This window comes from Lolium perenne, chromosome 6 (genome assembly GCF_019359855.2).
Source record: "Lolium perenne isolate Kyuss_39 chromosome 6, Kyuss_2.0, whole genome shotgun sequence".
Lineage (NCBI taxonomy): Eukaryota > Viridiplantae > Streptophyta > Magnoliopsida > Poales > Poaceae > Lolium > Lolium perenne.
The window spans coordinates 38,054,395-38,075,254 of NC_067249.2; the positions used below are offsets into that span (position 1 = coordinate 38,054,395).

The following is a 20,860-nucleotide window of genomic DNA, read 5'->3' on the forward strand; positions in this document are numbered from 1 at the left end:
AAGCAAAAGGTTGGGAGGAGTGTCATCCATAAATAATGAAACTAAAATACATGTGTAAACAAAAGAGAAGAGGGATGATCTACCTTGCTGGTAGAGATAACGTCCTTCATGGGAGCCGCTCTTGAAAGTCTGGTTGATAAGGTAGTTAGAGTACCCGCTACCATTCGTTGACAACAACAAACACCTCTCAAAACTTTACTTTTATGCTCTCTATATGATTTCAAAACTTAAAAAGCTCTAGCACATGATTTAATCCCTGCTTCCCTCTGCGAAGGGCCTATCTTTTACTTTATGTTGAGTCAGTTTACCCACTTCTTTCTATCTTAGAAGCAAACACTTGTGTCAACTGTGCATTGATTCTTACATGTTTACCTATTGCACTTGTTATATTACTTTGTGTTGACAATTATCCATGAGATATATATGTTGAAGTTGAAAGCAACTGCTGAAACTTAATCATCCTTTGTGTTGCTTCAATGCCTTTTACTTTGAATCTATTGCTTATGAGTAACTCTTATGCAAGTCTTATTGATGCTTGTCTTGAAAGTATTATTCATGAAAAGTCTTTGCTATATGATTCAGTTGTTTACTCATTGTCTTCATCATTGCTTCGAATCGCTGCATTCATCTCATATGCTATACAATAATGTTGATCAAGATTATGTTGGTAGCATGTCACTTAATAAATTATTCTTGTTATCGTTTACCTACTCGAGGGCGAGTAGGAACTAAGCTTGGGGATGCTTGATACGTCTCAAACGTATCTATAATTTCTTATGTTCCATGCTTGTTTTATGATAATACTTACATGTTTTGTTCATACTTTATGATGTTTTGATGCGTTTTCCGGAACTAACCTATTGACGAGATGCCGAAGTGCCAGTTCCTGTTTTCTGCTGTTTTTGGTTTCAGAAATCCTAGTAAGGAAATATTCTCGGAATTGGACGAAATCAACGCCCAGGACCTTATTTTCCCCGGAAGCATCCAGAGAGTCAGAGAGGCACCAGAGGGGAGCCCTGGGGGCCCCACCCCACAGGGCAGCGCGGCCTGGACCCTGGGCGCGCCAGCCTATGGGGGGGCCACCCCCTGGCTCCTCCGAGGCCGCCTCTTCGCCTATAAGAAGCCCCCTGACCTAAATCTTCGACACGGAAAAGCCACGGTACGAGAAACCTTCCAGAGCCGCCGCCATCGCGAAGCCAAGATCTGGGGGACATGAGTCTCTGTTCCGGCATGCCGCCGGGACGGGGAAGTGTCCCCGGAAGGCTCCTCCATCGACACCACCGCCATCTTCATCAACGCTGCTGTCTCCCATGAGGTGGGAGTAGTTCTCCCTCGAGGCTAAGGGCTGTACCGGTAGCTATGTGGTTAATCTCTCTCCTATGTACTTCAATACAATGATCTCATGAGCTGCCTTACATGATTGAGATTCATATGAGCTTTGTATCACTATTAGTCTATGTGCTACTCTTGTGATGTTATTAAAGTAGTCTATTCCTCCTTCACGGTGTAATGGTGACAGTGTGTGCATCGTGTAGTTCTTGGCGTAGGTTATGATCATAATCTCTTGTAGGTTATGGAGTTAATTATTACTATGATAGTATTGATATGATTTATTCCCCCTTCATAGTGTAAAGGTGACAGTGTGTATGCTATGTTAGTACTCGGTTTAAATTGCAAAGATCTATTATGCTCTAAAGGTTACTTAAATATGAATGCCGAATGTTGTGGCGCTTGTTAACTCCGGCTTGAGGGAGCTCTTGTAGCCCTACACAACGAATGGTGTTCATTATCAAACAAGAGTATATGTAGCACAAAGGAAGAGAACTTATTTATTTATGTGATCAATGTTGAGAGTGTCCACTAGTGAAAGTATGATCCCTAGGCCTTGTTTCCAAATACTGCAATCATCGCTTGTTTCGTATTCTTTGCATCTTTACTTCCTGCAATATTACTACCATCAACTGCACGCCAGCAAGCGCTTTTCTGGCGCCGTTACTACTGCTCATATTCATTCATACCACTTGTATTTCACTATCTCTTCGCCGAACTAGTGCACCTATACATCTGACAAGTGTATTAGGTGTGTTGGGGACACAAGAGACTTCTTGTATCGTGATTGCAGGGTTGCTTGAGAGGGATATCTTTGTCCTCTTCCTCCCTGAGTTCGATAAACCTTGGGTGATCCACTTAAGGGAAACTTGCTGCTGTTCTACAAACCTCTGCTCTTGGAGGCCCAACACTGTCTACAAGAATAGAAGCACACGTAGACATTAGTTATCATTCTTCCTATTGCCAAAAGAAATTCTGCATAAACTCGATTATTATCGATCCAGATTCTTTTGGCAAGGGGACATCAAGAAAAAGAAATATCGAATGGTTAAATGGAGTATAGTTTGTAGTCCCAAAGATCAAGACGGGCTTGGAGTTCATAACCTGGAGGTCAAGAATTCAGCTCTGCTGGGTAAATGGCTTTTTAAGCTTCTTACCGAGGATGGGATTTGGAAACCCGGGGATCGATTCACACTTCTGGACTGGTCTAATGGCGACACAAAATGTCTTTTTTCGTCATGGTACTTTCTCAATCAAGAATGGAGCGCAGATACGATTCTAGGAAGATGCTTGGTTAGGCAATGCACCCCTCAGTGAACAGTATCGTGCGTTGTATAGTATTGTTCGTCGCAAAGGTGATACCATTGCCACAGTAATGGCTACCTCTCCGCCAAATGTGACATTCAGACGAGTTTTGCTAGGGCAAAGGCTATTGGCATGGAATGCTTTAATTCAAAGGTTGGGGGATATTAACCTATCACCTGAACTAGACGAATTTAGGTGGAATATACATGTAGATGGCTCTTTCTCGGTCAAATCTTTATACAGTGCTATACTTCATTCTGATATACCAGTTGCTAATAATAAGAAAATTTGGAAGATGAAGATACCATTAAAAATAAAAATATTTGGATGGTATCTTCGTCGAGGTGTTATCCTCACCAAAGACAATCTTGTTAAGCGGAATTGGCACGGAAGTACTCGATGTGTTTTTTGTCATCATGATGAAACCATTAAACACCTTTTCTTCCAGTGCCAATTTGCAAGATCTATTTGATCTGTCATCCAAGTAGCGTCTACCTTGTATCCTCCGACTAGTGTGGTCAATGTCTTTGGCAATTGGCTTCATGGTATAGATTCAAGGTTCAAGTTGCTTCTTAGGGTGGGGGCGCTAGCAGTTATCTGGGCGCTTTGGCTGAGTAGAAATAACAAGATTTTTAACGATAAAAATTGTTCTTTGTTGCAGGTCATCTACAGATGTACAGGTATTCTCCGTTTGTGGTTACCTCTTCAGCGCATGGAGAACCGAGACCTATTTACGGAGGTCTGTATACGGTTGGAGGCTACGGCGAGGGATACTTTTTTCCTATATGGGTGACAGCATAGTCTACGGATTGAAGCCCCACCCACACCTTAGGCGTTATATGATTCATCGATGCGATATGTATTCCGCCTTGTTTTTTCGTTTGACATCTTTTGGACTTAAGACTCATAAATGGCTGTGTGCATCCTGGTTATGCAGAGGCTGGATGTAATTGCTTCAAATAGTAATAAAGCATCCTTTGTCGAAAAAAGACCCTCACAAATATGTACATACATTTTTCCTATAAACGCACGCATGTACACCCTACCTCTATGAGCACTCTAAGAGACCGTCAAAATAACTGATCCGACGAGTCTTCAGATTTTGGAAACATTAAAGCCCACGAAAAAATATTCCACCTTCAAGAGACATCAAAGTGTCAAATTTGAGTTTAAACTCTACTGATCTTGACGCCACTATCAAGTGCTGATTGGGTGCAGGCCCTCTGCGTGTGACGGTGTGAGCCAGATTCTGGTCAAAAGGTGCGCGGCGGCCTGCCGAATGCGACGAAGCGGGAAAAGTGAAAAATAAAACCCCCTCCCTCTCTCCCTTCTCGGGTGTCTTCTCCCTCGCCTTTTGCTTCCCACTCACTTCTCCCCAATCTCCAATCCAAATTGCTGCAATCTTTCTCAGGCGTAGCGACGCAGGAGCCATCGACGATGGTTCTGGAGGAGTTCTTCGGTCACCTCCTGGGCAAGGTTCGCCGGAAACGCCTCCTCCCCCGCAGCAGAACTAGGGTCTTCCTTAATTCCCCCATATCCTCCTCCTTCGTGCTTCAACGGACTGACGGCCTTGGTTGCGTTTTCTGCCGCTGCTGCAGAAGGGCTGGGGCGACGGGGCGATGCGAGATCTGGAGCTCTCCCTGCGTGCCAAGGTTCGTTCGTTCGCCGACTCTCCGAGCTCGATCTCTTGCTCTAGTTCCTTCCTAGCGCCGCCGCCGTCGGGGGTTTGCTGATTTGGGGCCGATGCTGCTCGCTGCTGACGCGCGGCCTAACTAATTAACGCTGCAGGGCCCTGTGCACCCGGCGTACGACCTCATGCTCGAGAGGTGCTGCATGTTCGCCGACTTCGGGCGCCTCCTGGGCTACACCTTCTCCGCCACCGCCGTAGGATGCCTCGCTACGTCGTTTCTTGCAAGACATCGCGCGCCCTATCTCCCCTCTCAATCTGTCAGTAAGTGATGATGGCCACATGCGTTGCCCTTGCCATGAATCGATTCATCGCTTCATTTGCATCATACACTTCCTGCTCTTTCCTGCAGTGCAGGTACTGCTCGCGGTTCCGCCTCGGCATGTAATACTCATGGTTGGCTGCGCTTCCGGTAAGTAAATCTCAAGGCTTTTCTTTCTTTTTGCAACGAAATCTCGAGGCTTTTCAACTGCTACTGGATCCTGTAAATTTAATACTGATACTGTCATATGTATGTAGAGAACATACACCACCATTATACCATATCAGCATTTTGGTTTGGCATAGTTGAAGAATAGCTATATAGGCTGACAAAGTAGATCCCCTTTGAATTTTGGATCTGAACTAATTAAACCTGCTAGTATGTATATATGTTCCTCCTACTCGTTTGTGATGAAAAAAAAAGGATCTAGGACATGAACATCCGACACAACCTTAGAAATTATTCCATGAGCCGTCTCTTTCTTTATTTCTCTTCTGGTGATGAAAGTGAAATCTGTTTCGTTACTCGCTATCCATGCACAAAAGTTTTGCCTTTTGCACTCGAACTACTAATTCGATGACTATCCTATGTTTCAGCTTGTTTGCCCGTGAAGACGAAGATGGACTACTACGATCTCCAGCTTGGGTTTGCAAAGTCCATTCTGAAATCTGGAGATGAGCGCACCAAGACGGAGCTAGCCAAAATGTGATTTTTTCCCCTGAACTAATGGTGTTACCTTTGTTTTTATTTTCAGCATCAGTTTCGATCAGCCTGTCAGTTGTTTCAGCTAACACTTTGTGTCATCCACAGAATACTGAACAAGCATAGCGATGACAAATCACTGGTTGAAGCTGTGAGGAGGCACTTCGTAGCTGACCATGTGTTCAGTGACCAGCATCAAGAGAAACCACCGCTTCTCCGGTGGCGTGAGCGCGGTTCATACTTGGACGGCGCTTTGCTGGAGGAGATGAAGGAGTATGAAGACGAGCTGAAGGAGCATAAAGCAGAGCTGCAAAAGTTAAAGAAGGAGCTTGAAGCAATGCTGAAAAGGATGATGAAGTATGAAGCAAACAACTCTGATGATCAGGCTAAATCAATTGTAAACGTTGTAAGTTACACATCCTGTTTGCCGTTTATTTATCAAATTAATGAGTCTAGTACGCTACATATACTTTAGTTTATGGAGAAACTAACCTAGCCATTTCCGGGTAGCAAAAGAGGATAGTTAAAACCAACAGTAAGCACCTACTATTATGTTTACCTTCGCAGGGATTATTTCAGGAGGACCCACTGGCTTGTATTCTTGGTACTCCAGGGAACATCAAGGAGACGGGAGATCGATGAACCCTCTGAGCACACTGGAGTCGTTCTCCTGATGAGATGAGAGCTGCAAGGCCACCAGAGAAGTCAACGACATCAATGTCGCCGACATCCTGACAAAACTGCTGTGTCATGAACTTATATAATGAAGTCTTATCAGTTGTGTGCATGAAAATACAATTCATACTTGTTGATGTGCACAATTGTAGCTGGCATAATTGTAGGGCATGCAGATACTATGCAGTGATGGATGTGTTATGTTTTTTTGGCCAATGAGATAATATATTAATCGATCCTCAATGTTGAGGAAGGTGGTTGATCTCCTAGACTATGAAGATCTTCGGCGGTCTTCACAGGTTGCAATCCTTGGTCATGTTGACAGCCTCGGATCCATTTCAATTATGTAGGGGAGAACGGAACACTCCATTGCCAGTGCGACCACCTCCATGTAGCTAGTTCAGCTTCCCATAATAAGGTTTGAACAATTTTTCTTTTAAAGGGATCCGCCTTTTATTCATACTTCAACACAATGTGGGATACATAAACCCTCAGGAGGACGAACTAACCAAACTTGATGGCCTGAAACATCTGGCACAACGCTCCTAGCTAGATAATAAGCTTCTTTATTTTTTTGGATAATAAGAATGTATTAATATCCCTTATGTGCTTACGACTGTTCTTGCATTAAATCACTTCACTCTGTACTCTGAGGCATTACGGTGCATATCTTTTGCCAAAGAAACCTCATTTCTCCTAAGTGAAAATCTTGGAAAATGTGAGGTTGTAGATCTACTAAATTGATCCATCATAGGAACTTTGGTCGATCCAATACCAGAGAGACCCTCTTGTTTGTTCAATCGAAATCTCACTATGTCAAAATAGTCAAAACGTGAATGAACTTTAATAGTAAAAAACTATAGAAGCAACCTCTTGGGTATTCTTTTAGATATCAATCTAGAAGCACCAGTATAGTAGTACTGTATTATTAAGTTTCAGGGACAACCCCATTTTCTTGATGTCCAGAAGACATGAAAACTGAAGAAAATGCAGACTTGTGTCATTAAACCTATAACCATCTTTCGGTTAACCTGGCCTCTTCGTCCCACAATACCAACAAGGGGCAGTACATGAATGTTGACCTGTTGTCCATCGTCCGATCAAACTTTATCTTTTACTGGTAGCGGGGGAGGATGACTGGCTTCCTTATTCTTTTTCTAACAAAAGAAGATTTAGTTACGATTGGAAATAACTTTTATGTATCTTCAACCATAGATCCTTTACTCATATTTTTAAAATTGGAGTACTTAATCCTTTCTCATATCCAATTTGAATGCGCAAAACCTCCTTGAAGTCACAGACACCGCAACCAAGGAGGCGAAGAATCCGCCTTTAAGTCCCTCGCCATCTCCCAAGTCTTGTAACGAAGGCTTCTATTAGCTTCACCGTGCCAACATGTTAGTCTCCAAATGTCTTCATGAACCTCCATGCCAATGTGCTACTTAGAGAAATTCCTCATGTTTAGCTTTAGGATTTCTGGTGAAGAATAGCAGGGAAAGTACGATTCACTCTGTTTTTGCTTCTTGAATTTCTCTCCGAGTTGGCTCGCCCATCAGCTTGGTCTGAATCCAGCTTCATTCACCATCCCATCTTTCATTTTGCAAACCGATGCTATGTGTGCTTGTTTGAGACCATATAAGGCTTTCCTCAACAGGCAAACATGGGATGGATCGGAAGTCTGATAGGGCATATATCGCGATGATATCTATTAGATCCATACTCTGCAACAACGCAATACCCTATTGGTAGCACGAAGGCACACAACCAAAAAAGGAAAAAATAAGCTAAAACATGGAAAAGCCATGCTTTACTGTTCCAATCGTCGCAACTGTAGCAGCACAAAAACCACCAAGACAACACCTGAAGGTCAAATTCTCCAAACACAAGCGTCGTCGCTGCCCGATCATAGATCTTAGATTTTCATCATAAAGAAAGTCCTCGCTCTCAAAACAATGCCTTCAACAAGGCAATTGTCAGATCAAACCCTTGAATTTTCACCTTGAAAGGTAAGACATTAACCTTCTACCTTGTTTACGCTCCCACCTGCATGAAGTACGAAGCCCGAAACATCAAGCAAGTTTACCATCGTTGCAAAACCTCGAACCACCAACACTACTCAGAAATAGACTGTTGCGGTCAAAACCCACCGGCGAGCAGCGACGGGCAACACAGTAGAGCTGGGAACAACTTAGGGCTGCGGCTGGCCCTGGTCCCTCTGAGCGACGGCCCGCAAAGCCTCTGGTACACACGTCCGATGCTGATACAAGGGCGTGCCACCTGACCTATACCTGGTCAGGAAGGTGATGGAGATGCCTCGCTTAGTTTCCTGCATGGCATACACGTAAACATTAAATACGAGCCTCGATCGGCTCTCAGGTTATCCTGTGAATCGGCTCAAGGAGCCGATCCACCCATGATTCGTACGAGGTGCACGAATATATGGTGGTCCTGCTTGATCAAGATAAAGCTAATGCAATCTACGACGATTTAGGGTTTTCACCGCATAATCGGATCATCCTACTCACGATTGGGCCTCGCGGCCACGCACGGTGATCGTAAGCCGATCCTAGACAAGGCCTAAAAACCAACACGAGGTTGATCCCCGGAACATCCTGTCTAGGACTAGCAAACGACACCCTACGTGCCGCTGGATCCTCCAACCCTTTGTAAGGCCTAACTATTGCAAATATTAAACTAATCCTTGAGGAACAAGGAGCAACCGTAACGGATCGGATCTACTAAATAATGATCAAGCGGGGTGCCGCCCCCACACCTAAGATAGATGTGAGGGCGGCTAGATATGCAAGGGTTGCACTACGATAGCATATGATACGAAGAACAATGCTAACCCTAACATATCTAAGATAACTACGTTGCTCGCCATCAAAAAGGCTTCAGTACGAGCAACGCATGAACAACATAAAGCTTCTGCTGCCTAGATCGCAAGATGCGATCTAGGCAGCATGATGCTTACCGGTAGAAACCCTCGAGACGAAGGAGTTGGCGATGCGCCGAGATTGATTTTGTGGTTGAACGTTGGTTGTTGTTTATTCCATAAACCCTAGATACATATTTATAGTCCAGGGGACTTTCTAACGTGGGAATAATCCCCACCGTGCACGAGACAAACTCTAACTTTTAATCTAAGATGCGATCTACTATAATACAGATACACGGGCAATCTAGCCCAAACTCTTCGTATAAGGCCGCTTCAGAGATCTTCCACGTGTAATCTTCCAAGCCCATCTCCCTTACGGCCCACCTCCTGATTTGGCCAAAATCTGGTGATAACACATGCCCCCCTGGTTTTGGTAATGATAATTTCAAAACCACTCTGTTTTTCTATGAAGGGTCATGTCGTGGCAGAGCAGAACCGTTGCAGCATCCTTCATCATGATGTCATGTCTTCTCAGCTTCGCTGCAATTCGATAGCTTTAGCATCTCCTCCTCGGAAACTGCAATGGCATTAAATCTCCACCAGGCTTCTCATTATTTATCCGTGCCGATCGAATAGCCCTCTTCATATCCTTTCACTGTTCTAGCCATCGGCACCAAAAAACCCTCTTCCCCTGTAGCAATGTCTTCCTCTTCCTCTGTCTCCTCCGGCCTCTCCCTCCAATCCTTCTCCTCGAGCGAGCCAGAGTGGAACTTCGATCATGCGCCAGAGGGCGACCTGCCTCTGACCGATGGGGAAGAGGACCTCAAGTTCCTCATCGATGGGGAGCTGATAAGCGAAAGTGAAGACGACCTCCATCCCTGGGCGAAACCCACCTCCCCCGACGGGAAGGGGAAAGAAGTAGAGGAAGAGGAAGAAAAAGAGGAGGGCGGCCCCTCTTCCCCCGCTAAGCTTCTGCCGGCCAAGCGATTCCGCGCTTGGGCGGACAGCGAAGACGACGATGATGACGAGGAGGAAGAGGAGGAGGATGAATCCTCCTCCTCCATCGGGTATCCGCCAACCAAGCGCTTCCGCTCCTGGACGGACAGCGAGGATGATGATGATGACGAGGAAGACGAAGCTCCGGCCAAGGGCTGGGGAAGCAGCGACGAGGAGCTTCCTGGGAGCAGCGCCGACGACATCGACGACGGCGACGATGAGGACATCGACGACTAGTAGAGTAGGACTAGTAGTAGCAGTGCACTAGGCACCAGATCCCTCTTTTGAGAGCCATCGGCTCTTTCTTGTAAAGTCGCTCCTTTGAATTAATGAAAATTGTTCTTTCAATTCATCTTTCAATTAATCCAATTTCACTCCTTCCGCTTGTCATACCAAGACTGATAGCAACGTATCGGATTCCTTTTCCTTTGGACGCCCGTGAAGCCGGACTCAAATGTCGATTAGACCGTCAGTCAAGCACTTCTCAAATTCAGACTGCGATTTGATATCTGACCATAATTTTTCGCAATCCCTTAGCCGATGACTACTCATCGGCTATTTTGAGAATCCAGTCCCTTTTCTTTTCTTGCAGCAACGGGACGGTCCAAAACCTGTAAAGCCGACGGTCTCCTTTTCCGGCTCCTCTCCGTAGCTTTAGCAGTTTTCTTTTGCAACCCCTGAACTGCTTTCAGAGAAGATCACGATGCAGGGTCGATTGATGCGACTCCAATCGGCTCCCAAAATAGAACATCTACCAAGTTAGCTGCCCCCCCGAGCCTTAATCAAGGCGAGAATACCGGTGAGGATGCACAGGTCATTGATCAGCTTTCTTCCACTGAACGCCGATGTTGTAAATGAAACACCAAACCGAAAACCATCTTGGCGAAAATGTGAACCTTGAGCACATAGCCAGTAGGTCTTGGTCTTGTGTAACTGTACTAGAGTCGATGGCTGCGCATCGGCTTCGTTTCTAATTCTGAAGTCGATGCCCTTGCATCGGCTGTATGTTATGAAATTTTTTTTTTACTGGCCGATTTTTCCTAATCGGCCCCCAATGTTTCACTGCACACATGTTTATCTGCGCATGCTCATCTGACTATATGCCCCCCGAGCCGAATCTGCCAGGTGACTGCAGATATCGGCTTTGTGGTTAGTCAAGGCATTGTCTTTGCACGTCGGCTCCGGTAAGACCAATGTTAATTTTCCCTGACTCATCAGCCGACGTAAAATCGCTACCCAGTAGATCGATGTTGAACACCAGCAGAACATGTGGTGAGGATAATTTTGGCCGATTGCTGGAATCGGCCTCCATATTGACTCGCTCAAATGAAGGTTTTGTAATTTTCCCTCATAGATTTTTTTGGGCCGATCCAAAGGATCGGCCTTGCCACGTTTGCTCATAGTTTTGCTCCTGTTACATGGTTAGGCCAGTGGATAAAACCAGCCCAACCTCTGACTTTATCATGTTGATGCGCTTGCTGTCGTCCACCTTGAGTGCATCGTGTAATCGTGGAGCACTAAGCTCCGTCGGAAGGACGAGCACCATGTTTGTGCCAGCCGATGTTTCATCATCGGCTTTCCTTTGCTTGGGGCGCCACTCCATTTTCCGTGGACGACCCTCTTCGTCCAGGGTTCGCTGAACTTTCGCAGCCAGATCAGGTCGTGCCTTCCTCGGCGTATGCAAGTACAACCTTTCGGCTTCCTCCAGGCCGCGCAATCGCTGAACCCTGCGCTTTTGTGAACGGCTGAGTCCATCAGGGCACCACCTTGGCCGGTGGTACCTGTCTTCTTCTTGTTCTTGTCCCTCGTCTTCTGAATCCTCGAGATCTTCCCACCGAGGGGACTCAGCGCGTTTGCTTTGTGGCGGGAGAGGCCCTAAGCGCTTGAACACGGACACGTTGGCTGCCTTCTTCTTCTTCTGGTTGCATTCTGGGCAATTGCCGATTGTGGGTAATCAGCTCATTCCTGAATCCCAGCAGTGTCTGAAGAAGGGGCAGTCCCAGTGCCTATCGTTGTCGTCTTGCTCCCTTGTCTTTTCCTTGGCACGGCGCTCGTACTCCTCCTCATCGTGATCATGCCGACGATGTCTTCTGGCTTCTCTAGCCAGACGATCTCTTTCATCTTCATCACTGGATCGTCGGCGTCGGTCATACTGACTCACATACTTGTTGAGGAGGTGATCAGAGAGGGGTCGCTGATATCTTATGTTCTTCACTTCTCCCTCGCGACGTAGCGCTTGCCATCATGACGGAGCCGATCGCGTGGAGCGGCCTCTTCTGTGTCCTTGCTACGAGAGCAGCTGCCCTCGTCTCCATCTTTGCCAGAGTGGTGCCCAGGTCCTACCATGTTGATGCTGAACGAGGATCCTGGCTGGCAACCTTCAGGGTAAGTACATTCCACCATGTTAACGGCGGGAAAGGGTTGGGTGTCGACCTTCATGGCGTACTGGTTGAAAATCAGTCGTCCTTGTTCTATCGCCATTTGGATCTGCTGACGCCACACCCTGCAGTCGTTGGTGGCATGGGAGAGCGAGTTATGCCATTTGCAGTATGGCTTTCCATTCAGCTCCTGTACCGTGGGGAATTTGAGACCTTCGGGTATCTTCAACTGCTTCTCCTTGAGCAGGAGGTCGAAGATTTGCTCAGTTTTGGTCACATCAAAATCAAAACCCACAGGCGGACCTGGTGGCTTAACCCATTTGCGGGACACGGGGTTGCCCCCGAGTCCATTCAGCCACTGCTACCTCTTGATCTCCCGCAGAAACTTCGTCTTCCTCTGCCTCGACCAGGACTATCGCACGCTTGAATTTGTCCTGGTACAAGTCCGGGTGGCGCTGTTCATATGCCGAGCAATTTCTGAACCATGTGCGCCGGTGAGGGGTAGTCTGCTTGGGAGGCCATGTCCTTGAGCGGCGCTGCAAGGCCCGCTACGCCAACTCGGCTGCTTCCTTTTCGGTCACACGAACCGAATAACATCGGTTCCTAAGATTCCTGAAGCGCTGGATGTATTACGTCACGGTTTCTCCACGCTTCGACGTATTTGTGCTAGATCGGCAAGGCCGGACTCGGAAGCCTGCGAGTGGTATTGCGTATGGGCTGTTCTTCCAAGCGCTTCCAAGTCCGGATCGAGTACGGTGGCAACGAGGTGTACCACCCGAAAGCCGATCCCGTGAGGGTGTGAGAAGAACCTCACCCGTAGTGGATCCGACACCGAGGCCGTTCCTAGCTGTGCCAAATATCGGCTCACATGCTCGATGGAGCTGGAACCATCCGATCCACTGAATTTGGAGAAATCGGGGAGCCGATATTTAGGTGGTAGCGGGATCAACTCGTACTCGTCGAGTACGGCTTGGAATAGCCGATTGCCCTCCTTTTCGGCACCGTGCCGAACTGGTCTCTCGATATGGTACTGATCTGATCCATTGTGCTGGCCGCAGGAGTTGAACTACTGAAGATTCGTCGGGGTGGCGTACTTAGCCAGCCATGCTTGCTTTTCCAGCTACGAGCCAAGCTGCGGGAGCTGAGCTCTGGAGGTTCGTCGGGGTGGCATATTTAGTTAGCCACGTACGCTTCTCAAGATCTGTCGGCGACGTTCCTCCTGTTTTCCCAGAAGTCCCCGATGTTGTGGCCTGGTTTGTGAGCGCCCGATTACCGCAATCTGCACATACGTGCACATGTACCCGTGAGGGATCTCCTTAGGCGCCTCATGCAAGAGCGGCAGTCACTAGGGTCACCACCGATCTTGTAGGACGACGAATGCCGGTGAATTCGGCACTTCGGTGCTGCCAACGCAAATGGCAGCGGTGGACGGGGCCCCGGAGTGGCATCTCTCCTTGGTGCGTCCGAGAGCTGGTCCCGACGGCGAGTGCGGTGCCTCATAATCTCCTGGATCACCCGAAGAGCGACACGCTCCAACGTGTTCACCAGTTCTCGAGTGACGGTGTAGCGAGTGAGCCACCAAGTAGTTGATCTCTGCCGCGGGGACACAGTGCGTTCTTCGACGGGGCGAGAGGTCTATCCCATCGAGTGCACCATCAGGCGAGAACCCCTTCCACCTGATGCCATGTGAACGGGTTCTGTGAAAAGAGCCGATGAGGTCGGCTTCGAGGATGGCTTTGACCTCGTCATACTTCTTCTTGAGCTCGTCGGTCAGATCCTCGTACGTGACTGGCGTGCCGTCCGCCATCTCAGATGTAGATGGCGATGTGGTTGATGTAGACGATTGTCCCACCGGGCGTGCCAGAATGTGTTGCGGTCAAAACCCACCGGCGAGCAGCGACGGGCAACACAGTAGAGCCGGGAACAACTTAGGGCTGCGGCTGGCCCTGGTCCCTCCGAGCGACGGCCCGCAAAGCCTCTGGTACACACGTCCGATGCTGATACAAGGGCGTGCCACCTGACCTATACACAGTCGGGAAGGTGATGGAGATGCCTCGCTTAGTTTCCTGCATGGCATACACGTAAACATTAAATACGAGCCTCGATCGGCTCTCAGGTTATCCTGTGAATCGGCTCAAGGAGCCGATCCACCCATGATTCGTACGAGGTGCACGAATATATGGTGGTCCTGCTTGATCAAGATAAAGCTAATGCAATCTACGACGATTTAGGGTTTTCACCGCATAATCGGATCATCCTACTCACGATTGGGCCTCGCGGCCACGCACGGTGATCGTAAGCCGATCCTAGACAAGGCCTAAAAACCAACACGAGGTTGATCCCCGGAACATCCTGTCTAGGACTAGCAAACGACACCCTACGTGCCGCTGGATCCTCCAACCCTTTGTAAGGCCTAACTATTGCAGATATTAAACTAATCCTTGAGGAACAAGGAGCAACCGTAACGGATCGGATTTACTAAATAATGATCAAGCGGGGTGCCGCCCCCACACCTAAGACAGATGTGAGGGCGGCTAGATATGCAAGGGTTGCACTACGATAGCATATGATACGAAGAACAATGCTAACCCTAACATATCTAAGATAACTACGTTGCTCGCCATCAAAAAGGCTTCAGTACGAGCAACGCATGAACAACATAAAGCTTCTGCTGCCTAGATCGCAAGATGCGATCTAGGCAGCATGATGCTTACCGGTAGAAACCCTCGAGACGAAGGAGTTGGCGATGCGCCGAGATTGATTTTGTGGTTGAACATTGGTTGTTGTTTATTCCATAAACCCTAGATACATATTTATAGTCCAGGGGACTTTCTAACGTGGGAATAATCCCCACCGTGCACGAGACAAACTCTAACTTTTAATCTAAGATGCGATGTACTATAATACAGATACACGGGCAATCTAGCCCAAACTCTTCGTATAAGGCCGCTTCAGAGATCTTCCACGTGTAATCTTCCAAGCCCATCTCCCTTACGGCACACCTCCTGATTTGGCCAAAATCTGGTGATAACATAGACATATGTCCACAAGACAATTCTAGATAGATGACACCGATGTGGACATCGTCAACTTCCCCATGGCGCAAGTCGTGCCATCACCATCAGAACATCTCGGGCACGCAACATGCTGCCACCACCATGACACCCTCGGACACATGCTTCCACCGTCCTAGGCAGTCAACTGCCGTCAAAATAGACATAGACCTTTGGCTAAGTCAGAGATTGACCTGGTGGGCTCCGGTGGTAGTCTCAGTATCATCCAGCTGGCGAAGTGTAGCGTGTGGAGTGTGTGGCCCTGGTTTATGCGTTGAGGCGAACCCGTTGTCAGTCACAGACCGATGTGATAAAGCGTGAAGCGTGCGAGAGAGGGGGTATCATGTATGTTTTTTTTCCTAATTCACTTCCCAATTGCTTCTCTCATCCCTAAGCTCCAGTTTGTTTGAATGCCATCCCAATTTCTATCTAAATCTTATCCCCTTTTCCGTAAGAATCCTCCGGGCCTTCCGCCTTACATTTGGTAGTTTTTTTTAAAAAAAATTGAATTCAGTGTACACTTAAAAATCCGCCATCTGTTCCCTTCGGAAAACTAAAATTTTCAGGTATGTTCAGTATAAGTTTTCTTTTTAAAAATAAATCGAAGGCTGCAGAATACTCGCATCTACAGTAGATTTTACAAAATGGGAGATAGCCCTGACGCTCCTGACCGGCACGTGTCAAGTGCTGATCCCTGCCACTCTAGGCTTCTCGTGTCACTCACTGTTCCCCATCCCAAAACTGCGGCAACCCCTCCCAGGTCTGGCGGCGCAGGACCCGGCCGGCGGCGATGATTCTGGAGCACTTCTTCGGGTTCCTACAGGGCAAGGTTCGCACCAAACGCCTCCTCTCTCGTAGCCCAAGGTCTAGTTACCTTCTTACTCCTCATCCTCCGTGCTGCGACGGGACTGACGGCCGTGCCTGGTTTTTCTGTCGCCAATGCAGCGGCACGGGGCCAAGACGGCGATGCGGGAGCTGGAGATCTCGCTGCGGGCCAAGGTTCGTCTCGTCGCGCGCGCAGGCGCTGGCCTTGATTCTTGCTGGTAGCGGCGGGCGGCGGGTTTCCTGATCTTGGGGTATCCCATTCCCAATGCTGCTGCTGCAGGACCCGGTGACCCCGCTGGAGGATACAGAGATTTACTCGATCACCATGGAAGCAACCTTGGCCTTTCTCCTCAACTTTCTCGCGTCGGGCTCCCTTGTGTGGTTTGCTACGAGAAAAGGTGCCCATCCGCTCTCCTCTCTCTCCCTCGATCTGTAATTCTGTACTGATGAGATGCAAATCTCCATTTGTATTCTTTATTGTTTGATTCGCGACCGTGGAAAACGAGAAAACAATCACTCAAGTGACCAAAATTATTTTTTTATTGTTTGAAGATGTATCATAGTATTAGATAGTACTCATATTAGTGTTGATACTAGTTGGTAACTGCTTAATTTGTTATGCAATGCCCCAACACATTTGGTACAAGCTTTTGAAGGCGTTCGCTATAGAATTCTTATTTGACTAGGAAGAAACAAATGCTCAACCAAACATTTTTGCGCAACAACTCTGATAAATTACTGGCCAGGATTTTATATTTCTCACAAAACAATACAGCAACCATGTTGCCCAAAGAATATCAATACATTCTCCATTCTACTTGATCCTCACACAAGCCTCACCATGAAAGTCTCGCCGATTGTGGACCTTATTAGATGGCCGCAGCTCAGCAGCTTCAGTGACAAAAGGTGTCTTGTAGCACCTAGAGAAGCGTTTTAACAAGCAGGTTCTGTCCAAACATGTCGATAGCTGATATGAAGAAGTTTCGAATGGACAAGGGTGCAGGTATGTGGTGTTTGTTCTTGCTCCTGGTGTGGGGTAAGGCTGCGGCATGGAAGGTGTCTGCAAGCGCTTGGACATCGACTCACGCCGGATGCTGCTCCGTCCGCATTGCATGATTGCATCGGCCTAGCCGTGTTGGCTGTCGTCCCTGCGCCTTTCCTGTCTATTCGTCGTGTTGCTGTCCGCGGAAGTTTAGTTTTGAGCACGCACTCACTTTGGAATGCTATATAAGAGACTACCTTTAAAGGAAACAGGATTACGAAACGCGATACAATACACAGATGAATAAGGGGCCAGTACAAAAAAAGATGGTAAACCCAATGCTTATATATTGCACACTCTATATATAATTACTTACTTTATATTTTACGCATATTCGGTTTCAAGCAAAATAAACATATCATCTTGAGTGCAGCAGGGCTGTATAGAGTAAAGCTGCAAAACCATCATTGTTGAGTTTGCTGCTTCAGAGACTCTTTGTTGGTATCATAACATTTTAACTTGTACTCTTTTATGCAGCTCCTAAGTTTCTTGGGTTTCGACCTCTGACTGGTCCACAGTCATTCAGCTACTCTTTCGGTAAATCTCAAGGCTTTTCACCTGTAAATATTGACAATGACATACAAAGGCATATGCAGCTTTCTATCTCTTGGTTCTTAATATCTGTATTCTGGAAATATGTTGTAGTTACTGACGTACCACCTGGCCTAATTCAGCTGAGAAGTAGTAAATAGACAGTTTGCGCTAATCCATTCCTTCTTATTTATTCATGATTCCACTTAGATGAATCTCAGTAGGCAGTGCTCTGTTATCATGGTGACGAGTCACGAGTCCCAGCTCGCTCAGGCGGGTGTAGCGTGTCATTTATCAGGGGGATTAAGATGTGTAGAAAACATTTAAAACCCAGGCATGCACATTCTGTTACTACGAAGACCATGTAGACGCTTACATTTGCAATATATATATATTTCCAAATGAGCTTGGCACAGTTAAAGAATAGTTCGATACACTAGGTGTCCTTTTAAATTTTAGATTCAGATCAAAACTGCTGGTATGTTCCTCCTAGTTGGTGATGGAAAGGCGGGATCAGAGACATGAACCCTGGACACATCCTTAGAGATTATTCCATGGTCTGAATTTTCATACGGTGCCCATCTATCAATGTTCTATCTATTTTCACCAGAAGTGTTAATTTGATTAAGCTATATTACAGCTTGTGCTTCACTTTTCGGGAACATGATGTATTATGAGTCCTTTGTTGGGTCTGCCACACATGTTTTGGAAGGGGGAGAAGAACGCATGAAGATGGAGCTAGCTAAAATGTACTCCAACTATGATTTTTATTCTTTCGGTATCAGCCTCTCGGGTGTTCCAACTAACAATCTGTTTCATTCACAGAATACTTAATAACCATAGCACTGACGAATTGCTGGTTGGAGCTGTACAAAGACACTTCATAGCTGAGAATCTGTTGAGTGACCAGCATCAAGATCAACGACTTTTCAGGTGGCGCCAGCGTAACTCATATGTGGACTACACTTTCAAGGAAAGGATGAAGGAGTATGAAGCAAACAGCTCAGAGGACGACGAGGCTGAATCAAGTGTAAGCACTGTGAGTTGCAGCTAATTCTAGATTCATGGAGTCTAGTAGTTGGCGTCGGTCCTTAATTTACAGGGAAAAAAAACTGGCCATTTATATGGTCTGAATTACCAGAATGGGTGAAAGCAAAAGAATTTGACACGTGCTCGAGAAAAAGCAACATTATTGACCTATTTCTATGTTTATGTTTGCACAGATTATTTGAGGAGGACTCTCTGGCCTGTATACTTGGCACTCCAGGGAGCAACACGGAGATGAGCAAATCCGCTGAGCACACAGGAGGCACTGTCCTTACGAGACGAGAGCTGCACGTTCACCGGGAAGTCATCGGACCTCGACGCGGGCATGCTGACAAAGCCCCCGCGTTTTGATGGAAGCCTTAGCGGTGGCGTGGAAAAGATCACATCTAGAGATTTGCATGCAGTTGTAATTTGTAGGGGAGCTGTATGTTTCGAAGAGACGTGCATCTAGAGATGGACGTGTTATGTCTGTTCCAAATTCGACTCTACCAAATCGATGAGTCCTAAAGGGAGTCGAAATCCAACAGGATGGTGCTGTCTCCACGGCTGTAAGCCCTTCTCGTGCAATATAAAATCCCAAATTCTTCCGGGCACGCGCGTGCCAGATGGACACGCCGAGCGCACGCCATAAACGACAAACGGAATCCACGGGCCGGAAAAGAAAAGGAAGAAAATAAACCTTATCTAGTTCCCTGCTATTTCCAGACTTCTAATTTCGCCCCCGATTCGTGCGGGTAAGGCAGCCTCGCCTGAGGTGCGCGAGCGCCGCCCCAATCAGTCTCCACCAAGCCCAGCCCCAGCAGGTCTCCTCCGCCGCCCAGACGGTCTCCTCCGCTCCCATCCACGGCCCCAGACGGTCTCCTTCTCCCCGTTCGATCTAAGAGCTGCACCGCTCTGCTGCTGATGCTTGGCCGGAGCGGCCACAATGAAGTGAAATTGCTTACCGATGGTGTTAAGTTGCCTGCCGACAAAGTTAAGTTGCTTACCGATGGTGTTAAGTTGCCCGCCGACGAAGTGAAGTTGCCTACTTTTGCTTTAAAGGTGCTTGTTTTACCGATGTTGTGAAGTTTCTTACCGATGGTGTTAAGTTGCCCGCCAATGAAGTGAAGTTGCTTTTCGATGGTGTTAAGTTTCCCGTCATCGATGTGAAATTGCTTATCGATGGTGTTAAGTTGCCCGCCAACGAAGTGAAGTTTTTTACCGATGGTGTTAAGTTACCCTCCAACGAAGTGAAGTTGCCTACTTTGCTTTAAAGTTGCTTGTTTTACCAATGTTGTGAAGTTGCTTGATGATGTTAAGTTGCCCGCCAACAAAGTGAAGTGGCTTACCATTGCTTTAAAGTTGCTTGTTTTACCAATATTGTGAAGTTGCTTACTGATGGTGTTAAGTTGCCCGCCAACGAAGCAAAGTGGCCTACTGTTGCTTGAAAGTTGTTTGTTTTACCACGGAGCTTGACTCATAATGCCTCAAAGTTTAATAGCAACTTCATAGCAGCAATACGTAACTTTGCGACAATTTTAGAGAATTTTAAGACATCGGTGAGCAACAAACTAACATAATTAATCAACTATTACTAAATTACATAATTGAGCAACTAATACAGGATATTAAGCAACAAAATGCGGTCATTGAACAAGTATCATATGTTGTTAGGCAACTTCAATGGTACCCCCATCAGTTTTGATCAAATGAACCGAACGGGGAGAAAATAAGCAAATATTATGTGATGTTTAGGTAATTATTGGCATAAATAAGCAACAAACGGTATTAGGTACGGAATACTACTACTCATAATAGGCAGAATTGAGCAATTATCATGTTTTTTAGGCAACGATCTAATACGATATCTGGTGGGTCAATGCTAGGCCCATGGAACGCCGGAGCGTATCCGTCAGCGAGCACGTCCTTCAGCTCCCCGATGATACTCTCGCCGGCGCAAGAAGAACCAGGCCGCCGTCGAGCAGCAGTGCCAGGAGTTCCTCGCCGTCCGCGCTCCTCCAGATCAATTTGTGCGTTCCCCAATTTACGGCATGAAGGTCGCCTTCTCCGACTCTGGTACCGGGCCGCCGCGAGCTGATCTCCTCCTCAGCCTGCTTGCCCAGGCCGTCCTCCTCTACTCCCTCGGCTCGGCTCCGCGGTGTCCCAGGAGC

General features: G+C 47.0%; 2 protein-coding genes across 2 annotated transcripts; both read left to right on the top strand.

Moving 5' to 3' along the window:
* Positions 1-3,977: 3,977 nt before the first annotated feature.
* On the top strand, positions 3,978-6,209 carry LOC127309715 (uncharacterized). The gene is made up of 7 exons (XM_051340463.2): positions 3,978-4,110; positions 4,233-4,286; positions 4,423-4,585; positions 4,674-4,733; positions 5,180-5,288; positions 5,394-5,691; positions 5,853-6,209. The coding sequence occupies exons 1-7, from the start codon at positions 4,072-4,074 to the stop codon at positions 5,925-5,927; spliced, it is 798 nt and encodes a 265-aa protein (XP_051196423.1). The 5' UTR covers positions 3,978-4,071; the 3' UTR covers positions 5,928-6,209.
* A 9,762-nt stretch (positions 6,210-15,971) lies between these two features.
* Positions 15,972-19,010, top strand: LOC127308325 (uncharacterized). Its single transcript, XM_071821598.1, has 7 exons — positions 15,972-16,094; positions 16,211-16,264; positions 16,371-16,488; positions 17,610-17,669; positions 18,304-18,412; positions 18,489-18,702; positions 18,887-19,010. Exons 1-7 carry the CDS (start codon positions 16,056-16,058, stop codon positions 18,893-18,895), a joined length of 603 nt encoding a protein of 200 aa, XP_071677699.1. The 5' UTR covers positions 15,972-16,055; the 3' UTR covers positions 18,896-19,010.
* Positions 19,011-20,860: the final 1,850 nt, after the last annotated feature.

Excerpts from the sequence above, each read along its gene's own strand:
- LOC127309715 (XM_051340463.2), top strand. The coding sequence starts at position 4,072 with ATGGTTCTGGAGGAGTTCTTCGGTCACCTCCTGGGCAAG. Across the intron at positions 4,734-5,179 it reads CATGGTTGGCTGCGCTTCCG|CTTGTTTGCCCGTGAAGACG; the intron begins GTAAGTAAATCT and ends CCTATGTTTCAG. Across the intron at positions 5,289-5,393 it reads AAGACGGAGCTAGCCAAAAT|AATACTGAACAAGCATAGCG; the intron begins GTGATTTTTTCC and ends TGTCATCCACAG.
- LOC127308325 (XM_071821598.1), top strand. The coding sequence starts at position 16,056 with ATGATTCTGGAGCACTTCTTCGGGTTCCTACAGGGCAAG. Across the intron at positions 16,095-16,210 it reads TCGGGTTCCTACAGGGCAAG|CGGCACGGGGCCAAGACGGC; the intron begins GTTCGCACCAAA and ends TCGCCAATGCAG. Across the intron at positions 16,489-17,609 it reads GTGGTTTGCTACGAGAAAAG|CTCCTAAGTTTCTTGGGTTT; the intron begins GTGCCCATCCGC and ends TCTTTTATGCAG.